The following is a 12,782-nucleotide window of genomic DNA, read 5'->3' as shown; positions in this document are numbered from 1 at the left end:
TGGGGACCCCTGCCATAAGAGATAAGCTTTATTGAATACACATCTCTGAACTGAAGAAGCAAAACCAGCTCTGGTTTTCCCCGAGCAAAAATTTGCCTAATTAAACAATAGCTTCCCTTACCCCCATCCACCGGGTGTTCACGTTGTCAAATCATAGAACTTCATTTTGTTATGGGAACAGTCCACTTCTCCGTCAAACACTTGCATTAGTGACCTTGGCATTCTTGTAGGCTGTTTGGAGTTGTTCCTGTGGCATGAACTTTGACCTGAGTCTGAGTGTGCCTTTCTGGTATTCTGATGATGGTGGGTTAATCCTATTATGTCCCAAAGGTCATATCCTGCTTGCCTGGAGCTGTGGCTGTTGACTCTTAGATTTTTGGTGTGAGGGGTTGTTGATTCTAGGGATCTTTCTTCCTAATCCCAGTTTCCTGACTCCAGTCTTTCTGACAAGATTATCACATCTGCATTTCTGCAGACTTGGTTTCTGTTTGGGACAGAGAGACTTGTGTGTGTGTGTGGGGGGGGTTGATTTCTGCCTTTAAATCTGTTAGGAAAATATATTCTGCCTTTTAAATATTTCCATAAATATTTCTTTCTCTGGAGGGGGGATGACTTCCCACATTATTCTGCCTTACTTTCTTGCACCCAAATTAGGTCACTCAGGGCTACCCGAATCTGAAGGATCATTAGAAAATAATCTGCCACTGTCTAGTACAGGGCTTTTCAACCTTTTCACCCATTTTACCACTTTTAGGATATGGCAACATCCGAGTACCACCCGTCGCCTAGCAAGGTGTCAAAAACTTGATGACCAAAAAAAGGAAAAAAGTGATAAAGTACAGGTAGTCCTCGACTTACAACAGTTCGCTTAGTGACTGTTCGAAGTTACAATGGCACTGAAAAAAGTGCCCCCCAAGCTACAGCTGAGCAAGACACCTGCCTGCCCGCCCAGTGGCCCTCTTCCTCCTGTCCGAGGTTTTCATTGTTGTGAGCATTTCTGTTGAGGATTGGCAGCGGGGGTGGGGTGAGGGGGTGTTTGGTTTTTATTCCCGTCTGCTGGGTGGTTGCAGCAGGTTTTGGTCACTTCACAAGACCCTGGGACACTGTGACCGTCATAAATATGAATCAGTTGCCAAGCATCTGAATGTAAATCACAAGACCCTGGAGATGCTGCAACATTCCAGCTGATTGGCACTTCTGGGCTCAGCAGAAGCATCAGGATCAGCGCTGAGCTCCTGACGCTTCCGCTGAGCCCTGACAGTCCCGAAGAAGTGCCGATCAGCTGGAAAGCAGCACTGATCCTGGCGCTTCCGCTGAGCCCTGACAGCCCTGCAGCTCCAGCCATCTCTTGCTCAGGCTTGTGCGGTGCTGCCACCGGTTCAACTCATTCCCCTCCCCTGCTACTTTTCTAGGATGGTTGCGTACCACCTGCCAGGTGCCAATGTACCACAGTACTAGACCACTGGTTGAAAAGCCCTGGTCTAGTAGTCCTTTGAGTTTCTACTGTCTAATCTGCTAGCCCTACATTTGTAGGACTTGATATGGTACAATATTATAGTCGTTAAAGGGAATTTAAATGGACTATCAATTGCTATGAAGGTAGCCTAGAATCCTAACAGCCAAAATAAACACACAGGTAGTCCTTGACTTTTGTTTAGTGACCCATTCAAAGTTACAACAGCGCTAAAAAAAAAAAAAAGTGACAGGACCGTTTTTCACACGACCCTTGCAATATCCCCGTGGTCAGGTGATCAAAATTCGGATGCTTGGCAATTGGCTCCTGTTTGTGACGGTTGCAGTATCCCGGGATCAGGTGATCGTTTTTTGTGACCTTCTGACAAAGTCAGTGGGAAAGCCAGATTCCCTTTACAATTGTTTTGCTAACTTAGCAACTGCAGTGATTTTTTTTTTAACGACGGTGGCAAGAAAGGTCGTAAAAGGGGTCCCAGCTCACTGAACAGCCGTCTCGCTTAGTAACGGAAATTTGGGGCTCAACGGCAGTCCTACGTCTAGGACTATCTGAATCTCAATTCACTGAGCGGGTATTGTCAGAGGCAATATTTGTTATTTTCTTTGCCAGGCACGATGCGGCATTCTCCAAGGACCCCTTCGACTCCTCCCCGTCGCGGCCGATCTGGAGGATCTCCAGGCGAGAGGCAAGTCTCTCCCCGTCACTCTGGACCGAGGCGCCCCCCACGAGAAGCAGCAGGTAAGAAATATGGATCCTTGAGCGGAACAAAAAATCTGGTGAAAAGAAGGATTAAGGGTGACACGATAGCAGTCTTCCCATATTTGAGGGGCTGCCACAAAGAAAAGGGGGTTAACCTATTTACCGAAGTACCGGAAGGCAAGACAAGCAACAATGGATGGAAACTAATCAAGGAGAGAAGCCACCTATAATGAAATGTCTATGGCAGTGGTGGCGAACCTATGGCACGCATGTCAGAGGTGGCACTCGGAGCCCTCTCTGTGGGCACACCTGCCGCTGCCCCAGCCTCGCCTCCCCGCACGACCCCCTCCTCACCAGAAGCCCCCCTGGAGGAGAATCACCCCTGAACGTGGCCCACACGGAGCAGCGCAACCAAGGACATGGCAGCCAGGCAGTGTAGACAAGACTCTGCCCTCACGCCCCATCTCGTACAGTTGATGCTGTGGGGCACGGGCAGAGGGCGTGGCCGCCATGGCGCTGCTGGGCTGCCTGGGCGATCTGCGGAGGGCCCTGGAGGCGGTGAGTGGCCCTGCGGGCAGGTGGGGTGGGAGATGGAGGCAGAGCAGGGCGGGGCGGGCAAGGGGTGGGGCCAGTTTTTGGTCACTGGTCTATGGAGATTCTCGGTCATCCAGGTCCTAGTTATCCCAAAGGTGTTTTTCACCAGGCAACTGGACTGTCTTGTTTTTCTTTGAAGACATTTCACTTCTCAAGAAGCTGAAGAAGCTTCTTGGATGAGAAGCGAAACGTCTTCAAAGAAAAACAAGACAGTCCAGTTGCCTGGTGAAAAAGCACCTTTGGGATCACCTAGAACTAAGGAGAAATTTCCTGACAGAACAATTAATCAGCGGAACAACTTGCCTCCAGAAGTTGCGGGTGCTCCAACTCTGGAGGTTTTTAAGAAGAAACTGGACAACCCATTTGTCTGAAATGGTATAAGGTCCCCTGCTTCAGCAAGGGGTTGGACTAGAAGACCTCCAAGGTCCCTTCCAACTCTGTTATCCTGAAATTGAGAGAAAGAGATTTTTTTTTCCCAATGTAGCTCGGGGGTCTTCAGACTTGGCCCTTTTATGACTTGTGGACTTTAACTCCCAGAATTCCTCAGCCAGGCATGCCTGGCTGAGGAATTCTGGGAGTTAAAGTCCACAAGTCATAAAAGGGCCAAGTTTGAAGACCCCTGGTGTAGCTAGTCTGGGGAAATTACCCCTTACAAAGCTTTGGAGAGATTGACTGTTCTTGCAAGAAGCCCTCAGTTTATCAACAGTGATATACAGGTCATCCTCGATTTATGATCCCAAATTGAGCCCAAACTTTCCGTCATTGTGTAAGGTAGTTTTAATTGGAGAATTTTGCCCTTTTTTTTTAACGACCTTTCTTGCCAAAGCTGTTAAGTGAATCACTGCAGTTGTTCAGTTAGTAACTTAGTTTGTAAGTGAATCTTGGCTTCCCCCGTTGGCTTCGCTCGTCAGAAATTCTCAAAAGATGGTCACATGACCCCAGGGACACTGCAACGGTCATAAATATGAGTCAGCTGTCAAGCATCTGGATCTCGATCACATGACTGTGGGGATGCTGTAACGGATGTAAGTGTGAAAAACGGTCATAAGTCACTTCTTTCACCCCCGTCATAACTTCCCAACGGTCACTAAATGAACTGTTGTAAGTCGAGGACTACTTGTATTTGATAGACCTTGATGAAGGAGCTGGGCCTTACCGGCAACCGGACTTGTGATGTTTTACTTTCCTCACATTTAGATGGAAGGACATTGCGAGGACAAGGTCTTTTTACAAACTTCTCTCTTTTATGACCTTGATTTATGTGATAGTCAACAGAAGAAGGACCGATTTTTACTTCTATCTCAAGCCATAAATCAGGGACCCCGCAAGGCAAAAATAATCTTGATAAAGGGAGACTGACCCCAGACCTTCTTCCTTCTGTGAATTGCCCCTTGACAAACCCACAGAAATAATGGATTTCTTCCAGGCCCCCGTACCCAGATTTGACAGGCTCCAGAGTGCTTGTGGCTGCAAAAGTCTGCGTGCCCTTGAAAAATTCCTGAGGGAATTTTAGCTGCTGCCAAGTACAGATCCTAGTGTGGGTGAAAAAGAGAACTCCACCGATGATGACTGTTTGACTTTCTGTGGTGGAATTAAAGAAAGAGGCCTATAAAAATGACTAGCCTGCAGGTTTGAGGCTTAAAGGCAAGGAACATACTGTAGCGATCTGCATTTTCCTAATGGTGCTGTGGAGGAAAATATCCATTTTTACCCCAAAATGCAAGTAGAGATAGTCCTCGACTTACAACAGTACCCTTAGTGGCCACTCAAAGTTACAACGGCACTGAAAAAAGTGACTGGTGACCGTTCTTCACACTTACGACCATTGCAGCATCCCCAGGGTCACGTGATCAAAATTCCGATGCTTGGCAACTGGCTCGTCTTTATGACGGTTGCCGTGTCCCGGGGGGGTCACGTGATCCCCTTTTGTGTGACCTTCTGACAAGCCAAGTCAATGGGGAAGCCAGATTCACTTAACAATCGTGTTGAGATATTTGTAAAAAAAAGAATAAAGGAGGGATAGAAATAAATATAAATAAATACATAAAATGAGGAAGCTAATTGCAAAATACAATGGTAACTCTTCCTGGGGACTGGCATGGAACAGACAGTGCCTCACACACACACACACACACACACACACACACACACACACACACACACACACACACACACTTTCTGCCTGTCCATGTCATGATTTGTTGGCTAAGGTGGAAAAACAGATAATTATCTCATGGTCCAGGGGAATATTGTAATTTGGGGTGGCTTTAAAGGAAGTTTTAAGGCCCAGCCTTTCAGAGGCTCCAGAAGCTTCAAGGACCAATTGACAACACCCCCAAACAGGAATAAATCCACCACATTTGAGTGGAACATGAGGTTTTCTTAAAGAGCTGCAGCAACCTTAAGCAACTTAGCAGTCTTCCAGGGGTTGCCACAAAGAAGAGGGAGTCAAGCTATTCTCCAAAGCGGCTGAAGGCAGGACAAGAAGCAACGGATGGAAACTGACCAAGGAGAGAAGCAACCTAGAACTAAGGAGAAACTTCCTGACAGTTAGAACAATTAACCAGTGGAACAACCTGCCTCCAGAAGCGGTGAATGCTCCAACACTGGAAGTTTTTAAGAAGAGACTGGACAGCCATTTGTCTGAAATGGTATAGGGTTTCCTGCCTGAGCAGGGGCTCAGACTAGATGACCTCCAAGATCTCTTCCAACTTTTATTATTATTATTATTATTATTATTATTATTATTATTATTATTATTATTATTATTATTATTATTATTATTATTATTATTATTATTATTATTACTATGGATCATTGCACAGTCAGCCAGATGTTCAGACTGGATTTGGCATTTTGTCTACCTATCCAGTCCTTCCCAAGGACCTGGGATAGGCAGATGTGGATGTTTGATGGTATTACAGATATCGTCGCAGGATGGAAGCAGTTCCTAGTAAGGCCGCCTTTTGCAATTGACTAATGGCGAATTTGTCAATGCCAATGGTGTTCAAGGGGTGCTCCAGTTCTTTTTGGGATTGCACCCAAGGCGCCTATTACTATTGGTACTACCCTTGCTTGCTTTTGCCACAGTCTTTCTATTTCTATTTGTAGGTCTTTGTATTTTGCTATCTTCTCCAGTTCTTTCTCGTCTATTCTGCTGTCTCCAGGCACTGCCACGTCCACTATCCAGACTTTTTTGTCTTTCTTATCGACAATTGTTAAGTCCGGGGTGTTATGTTGCAGGTGCTTGTCTGTTTGAATTCTGAAGTCCCAGAGCAGTTTAACGTTATCATTTTCTATGACTTTATTTTATGATCCCACCAGTTCTTGCTTACAGGCAAATGATATTTCTTGCAGATCTTCCAATGCACCATTGTTGCTACTTTGTCATGCCGCTGTTTGTAGTCAGTCTGTGCGATTTTCTTGCAGCAGCTTACCAGGTGGTCCACTGTTTCTTCAGCTTCTTTGCATAGGCGGAACTTACTGTCTGTTGCTGTCTTCTCAATTTTGACTTTGTATGCATTTGTCCTTAAGGCTTGGTCTTGTGCAGCCAGGTCTTGTTATTATCTGCTTTCCCAGCTATTTTTTTAATGTACTGGCCATGCAGTGCTTTGTCTTCCCATGCCTCTATTCTGTTCTTCATTTGGTCTTTCTTGTAGGCCAGTTTGGTCTCTCCAGTAGTCAGTAAGCCTTCCTGATATACTAATTTTAGTGCATCTTCATCACTGTCCTTCAGATATTTTTCCAAAGCTATTTTTTCTTCTTCAACCATCTGATGTACTTGCAGATTATTATTATTATTATTATTATTATTATTATTATTATTATTATTATTATTATTATTATTATTATTATTATTATTATTATTATTATTATTATTATTATTATTACTTTCAACCTCCTTCAGCCCACTCAGCACAAAACACACGAAACGGTCATTAAATGGACTGTTGTAAGTCGGAGACAACCTGTACTGCCTGGGAAATTATGATGGCGTAGGGAAAGTTGATCCATATAAATATCTGGCAATTTTGAGCTGCTAAGGCAACTGTTCTCAATCTTTGCGACTTTAAAATGTGTGGACTTCAACTCCCAGAATTCCCCAGTCCACACATTTTAAAGTTGATGAAGTTGGGAACTACTGAGCTGAAATCTCTTTTCCCTGTTGGGGTTCATCCTTCCTTTGTTAACCTCCCTTCACCTCCTCTCCAGCAGGTCGTCGGAGGAGGCGGAGATACCGGCCCGGCTTCCGAGTTTTGCAGGAGATCAGAAAGTATCAAAAAAGCACTAATCTACTTATTCCCAAGCTACCCTTTTCTCGTGTGGTAAGTTGATTACGCACCGTTTTTTCCTTCCACGTGTGAGCTCCTTAGATCCCACCGTATCCGAAATGAGACTGTTATTTATCTAAAACGTTTCATGCACTGGTGATGTTACCTGTTCTGTCCCAGCCTAGGTGAGTCCTTGTTAAGCTCACAAGGGGAAACCCGTCTTCCAAACAAGCAGGCTGGAATTGCAGGAAAAAACCAATCCCCTTTTATTATTCACAGACGTGAGTCAATGTCCAAGGCAAACAAACGCAGTTCACAGAAACTCGATCCTCTACATCAGTGGTTCTTAACCTTTTTGAACGAATCGCCCCCTTGAGCCAACGAGGAAGTTGTCATCACCCCCCCTCCCCCAACATAACCCCTCAATCACAACATAGGAAATCATTCTTCAATTTATGCAAACACTTTTTTTGTTTTCTTTAAAATTGTCATCTGGACATATCGATGCAAATAATTTATTTCGTCTTTTTCCCATATCTCAACTGTGTGAAAAAGTTTAGTGCCACCCCTCACTTTATTCCCAAACTTCGTGATGCATGCATTTCATTATTATCTTATTTATTCAAGACACTTAAATGTAATGACCACTGAAAACAAAATTCAATTGCAAGAAAGTGAAATGCCCAAAAAGAAAAACAGTAACATTTAATGATTGAATTACAAGTGAAATTTAAGACCCAAAAACAAATATAAAAAGGGCATAAGAACAAACATTTTGGCAAGAAAAACCAAATGTACAGGTATGGTATAGGGGGTGCCTTGCTCAATAGTAGTAACTGTGAGAGGGATCTCGGAGTCCTAGTGGACAATCACTTAAATATGAGCCAGCAGTGTGCTGCAGCTGCCAAAAAAGCCAACACAGTGCTAGGCTGCATTAGCAGAGGGATAGAATCAAGATCACGTGAAGTATTAATACCACTTTACAATGCCTTGGTAAGGCCACACTTGGAATACTGCATCCAGTTTTGGTCACCACGATGTAAAAAAGATGTTGAGACTCTAGAAGGAGTACAGAGAAGAGCAACAAAGATGATCAGGGGACTGGAGGCTAAAACATATAAGGAATGGCTTCTGGAATTGGGTATGTCTAGTTTAATGAAGAGAAGGACAAGGGGGACATGATAGCAGTGTTCAAATATCTCAGGGGCTGCCACAAAGAAGAGGGAGTCAAGCTATTCTCCAAAGCACCTGAAGGCAGGACAAGAAGCAACGGATGGAAACTAATCAAGGAGAGATCGTTGGATCTTGATTCCTCTTTGAAGGACTGTCACTCTTGTTAATTGGTCACCTTGTTGGACGGAGGTCTTCGCCACTTACGCGGTTGTGACCTTCAAAAATTCTTCTCTGACCTGTCGGTAAACAGGCTTTACCATATCCCAAAGGACGCTGAGCAGGGGGTTGGACTAGATGACCTCCAAGGTCCCTTCCAACTTTTATTATTATTATTATTATTATTATTATTATTATTATTATTATTATTATTATTATTATTATTATAAACCGCAATGCAGGAACTAAGAATTTCAAGACGAAAACTCGGAAACTAAATTAAGATTCGAGGAAAGTATATATAGTCACGCACACTGTAAAAAGGATTAAAAAGACACAAAGAAAATATAATATCGAACTGGAGTGCATGCTAAAAAAGTATAATACAAAGAGACACTTCCTCTTCTCAGCCATGTTGAGAGGTCCTCAAAATGAAAGGCACTACCTGCAAATTAAATTTTCAACTGCACTGGAACACTAGAAAAACACACGTGGACGTCGATAAACCTAATTTCAACAGTTACGTTGACATTACAGCTGACATCACAGGGGACAGCCACTCAGCATGCGATGTTTCGAAAGAAGCGCTTCCCCCTCCATCACTGCCCATTCTGGCCAATGGTGCACCACTGTATGGGTAGAGGCTGCTGTGCAACGCTGCATGAAGATAAGTGATGCGTATTCACATATGTATGGCGTTCTGTACTGAAGCTAGCTGGAGGAACATTTGAAAACACAATTCAATCCACTAATAGCGAGCGATCTGTTGTTTTTGTACGACAGATACACAGTGATTCACTGTACGAAAAAGTCTCAAAAGTGTCCCCAAAACTTCTCGCTCCATCGCCCCCATATCGCCCCCTTTTCGTTCCTTCGCTCCCGCATCGCCCCTTTTTGTTCCGTCGCCCCTCTGAAAAACGAAATTGCCCCCTGGGGGGCAATATCGCCCAGGTTAAGAACCACTGCTCTACATGAATGGTTGCCTTCAGCAACCAGCACCTCCCACACCTTCCCTTTTATTATGTAGCCAAGGTGTGGCTTCCTAATGCCTTCTCCTTTGCCTTTGGAGCCGCCCCATTGCATTCCTCTGTCCTACTCTCTTTTCTTGCTGGCATTTTCGTGCATCCTGGATATCTCCCAGCTGTGATTCATCAATGGCCAACTCAGGGTCCCAGCACAGCTGTGTCTCAGCCTGAGTGCGAGTAGAGGGGCCAGGCTCCTCGTCCGACTGTAAGTCTTGGAGCTCCTTAGAGCCTTACTCCTCCTCTGATCTCCCTCCAGGCACCTCCTCCTCCTCTGATTCCTCTGACTCAGCTGCCGGGTCCACTGGCTGGCGAGGAATCACAACAATTCCACAATCTTTTTTCCTCCCATCCTTGTCAATCTTCTCCTTCCTGGCGTTGTTGTCGTTAATATGCCTTCTAGCCGCTCCCCCGTGCTCATTTTGGGCCGCACGTCCAGATCCAGTGTCACAGATGCCCTTCCACTGCTGTTCTCCTCTTTTCTATCCCATTTGTCTACCTGTTGCTCCTGTCTGCCACTGTATGTCCTTATGAGTCCTGTTTCCTCCAGTTTCCCTTCACATTCGGGTGTGTGCGGGTGTGTGCGCACACAGCCCTGCCTTGTTCCTCCATCCTGTCTGTCTACAATCAGCTGGGCTACCTGCCATCTCGTTCCTGAATTCACTCCCTGTCATCCTTGCCGACCCTATCTTTCCTAATGCTGTTGCCGTAGATGCATCTGCCGACTGTCTCCCCATGGTCATTCTGGGCTGGGCGCCCAGATCCGGCACTATCAGTGCCCCTACACTGCTGCCCCCCTTCTCTTTCTTACCCCGTTGATCCACCCGCTGTTCTTGCCTTCCACTATCTGTCCCTCTGGGCCCTATTTCCTCTGGTCTTTCTTCATGCCTGGATGTGACCACGCACAGACGCATCCTGTCCCTCTGCCTCATCCGCCTGCGCTCAGCTAGGCTACCTGCCGACTCGCCCTCAGATTCACTCCCTCCCCTCTGTGTCTGTGTGTGCGTAGGTATGTATATGCATATATGTATATGTGTATATATGTGTGTGTGCTTTGTATTTTAACTTGACTGGTCCTCGCCCTTACAACCATCATGGCATCTTCGCAGTCACGTGATCAAAATTCAGGCGCTTGGGAACTGGCACGTATTTACAACAGCCGCAATATCTCAGGATCCTGGGGATTGCCGTTTGCAACCTTCCCAGCTGGCATCATCATCATCATCATCATCATCATCATCATCATCATCTACAAGTTGGAAGGGCCGTTGGAGGTCATCTAGTCCAACCCCCTGCTCAGGCAGGAAACCTTATACCATTTCGGACAAATGGCTGTCCAGTCTCTTCTTAAAAACTTCCAGTGTTGGCACATTCACCGCTTCTGGAGGCAGGTTGTTCCGCTGGTTAATTCTTCTAACTGTCAGGAAGTTTCTCCTTAGTTCTAGGTTGCTTCTCTCCTTGATCAGTTTCCATCTGTTGCTTCTCGTCCTGCCTTCAGGCGCCTTGGAGAATAGCTTGACTCCCTCTTCTTTGTGGCAGCCCCTGAGATATTGCAACACTGCTATCATGTCCCCCCTCGACCTTCTCTTCATTAAACTAGAGTCTAGACTTATGCGTGGGTGATACAAATAGTATATTTTCAGAAATTTAAATTGTCACGGGGAATTTTATGAAAACCTAATGAAAATGTTTTTAAATAATGCTATGAAATTTTTTAAAAAAGTCAATTAAATTTAAAAAAAAAGGAAAGTGCTTCAGTATCGGACAAAACCCCTACCGCCCACCATGAAAGCTGGAACACCCACTAGTGGGCGGTAGAGACCAGGTTGACTACCACTGAACTAGACATACCCAATTCCAGCAACCGTTCCTTATATGTTTTAGCCTCCAGTCCCCTAATCATCTTTGTTGCTCTTCTCTGTACTCCTTCTAGAGTCTCAACATCTTTTTTACACCATGGTGACCAAAACTGGATGCAGTATTCCAAGTGTGGCTTCTTGTCCTGCCTTCAGGTGCTTTGGAGAATAGCTTGACTCCCTCTTCTTTGGGGCAGCCCCTGAGATACTGTAACAAACAAATTCAATGGGGAAGCCAGATTCGTTGTTAAAACCGTTTTCAACAGCCAGGTTGAAAATGTTCATAAAATAGGGCATAACTCACTTAACAACCGCCTTGCTTAGCAATGGAAATTCTGGTCCCAGTCGTGGGCATAAGTTGAGGACTACCTTTCCATGTGTCTGTGTGTGTTTGTTTATGTGTGGAATAAATTCAGTAAAGCTAAAATAGCATCTAACGTCCTTAAACCCTTCTATGGTTCCCAGTGGAAGGTTTTATATACGCATACTCCTTGACTTACGGCCACAATTTGAGCCCAGAATTTTTGTTACTAAGTGAAACATTTGTTTGGTGAATTTTGCCCCATTTTATGACTTGTCTTGCCACAGTTGTTAAGATAGTAACACGATTGTTAAGTGAATCTCTCTCTCTCTCTCTCTCCCCTCCCTCCCCCCGTATTGACTTTGCTTGTCAGGTCGCAAAAGGGGATCACATGGAAACACACACACACACACACACACACATACACACACACACACACACAGAGGCACTGCAACCATCATAAATATGAGCTAGGTGCCAAACATCTGAATTTTGATTATGTGGCCCTGGGGATGCTGCAATGGCCGTAAGTGTGAAAAACAGTCATATGTCACTTTTTGCAGTTATCGTTGTAACTTTAAATGGTCACCAAATGAACTGTTGTAAGTCGAGGACTACCTGCATTTTGGTTTAAAACCCACACAAGTGCAAACACGCCACAGCAGATGGCAGCATCTACCAACCTTGGCTGATCATATTATTTATATGAGAACTCTTAAACGTGCAGACTACAGTGAGAAATTTAATATATATAAAATTTAATATCTATATCTATCTATCTATCTATCTATCTATCTATCTATCTATCTATCTATCTATCTATCGATAGACAGATAGACAGACAGACAGACAGATAGATAGAGAGGATACATATATATATATATATATATATATATATATATATATAGAGAGAGAGAGAGAGAGAGAGAGAGAGAGAGAGAGAGAGAGAGAGAGAGATTGATAAATTGATAGATATATAGAGATAGAGAGATAGGTATTGATAGAGAGATAGAGAGAGATACAGATATAGAGATATATATAGAGATAGATTGATAGATAGAGATAGAGAGATAGGTATAGATAGATAGAGATATAGAGATATATATATAGAGATAGATTGATAGATAGAGATAGAGAGATAGGTATAGATAGAGATACAGAGATATAGAGATATATATAGAGATAGATTGATAGATAGAGATAGAGAGATGGGTATAGATAGAGAGAGATATAGAGATA

The 12,782-nt window shown here is 44.3% G+C and overlaps 1 protein-coding gene across 1 annotated transcript in view; it reads left to right on the top strand.

Moving 5' to 3' along the window:
* Window positions 1-2,085: 2,085 nt before the first annotated feature.
* LOC107293208 (histone H3-like centromeric protein A) overlaps window positions 2,086-12,782 on the top strand; it is a 15,134-nt gene continuing 4,437 nt past the window's right edge. Inside the window, exons 1-2 of the mRNA XM_029285339.1 lie at window positions 2,086-2,209; window positions 6,980-7,089. Coding sequence (XP_029141172.1) covers window positions 2,086-2,209; window positions 6,980-7,089 — 234 coding nt within the window. The remainder of the gene's footprint in view (window positions 2,210-6,979; window positions 7,090-12,782) is intronic.

The sequence above is a fragment of the Protobothrops mucrosquamatus genome, unplaced genomic scaffold (assembly GCF_001527695.2).
Source record: "Protobothrops mucrosquamatus isolate PMUCROS unplaced genomic scaffold, P.Mucros_1.0 scaffold1529, whole genome shotgun sequence".
NCBI lineage: Eukaryota > Metazoa > Chordata > Lepidosauria > Squamata > Viperidae > Protobothrops > Protobothrops mucrosquamatus.
Note: the sequence above shows the minus strand (reverse complement) of the source record. Positions and strands in the feature narration are given on the sequence as shown.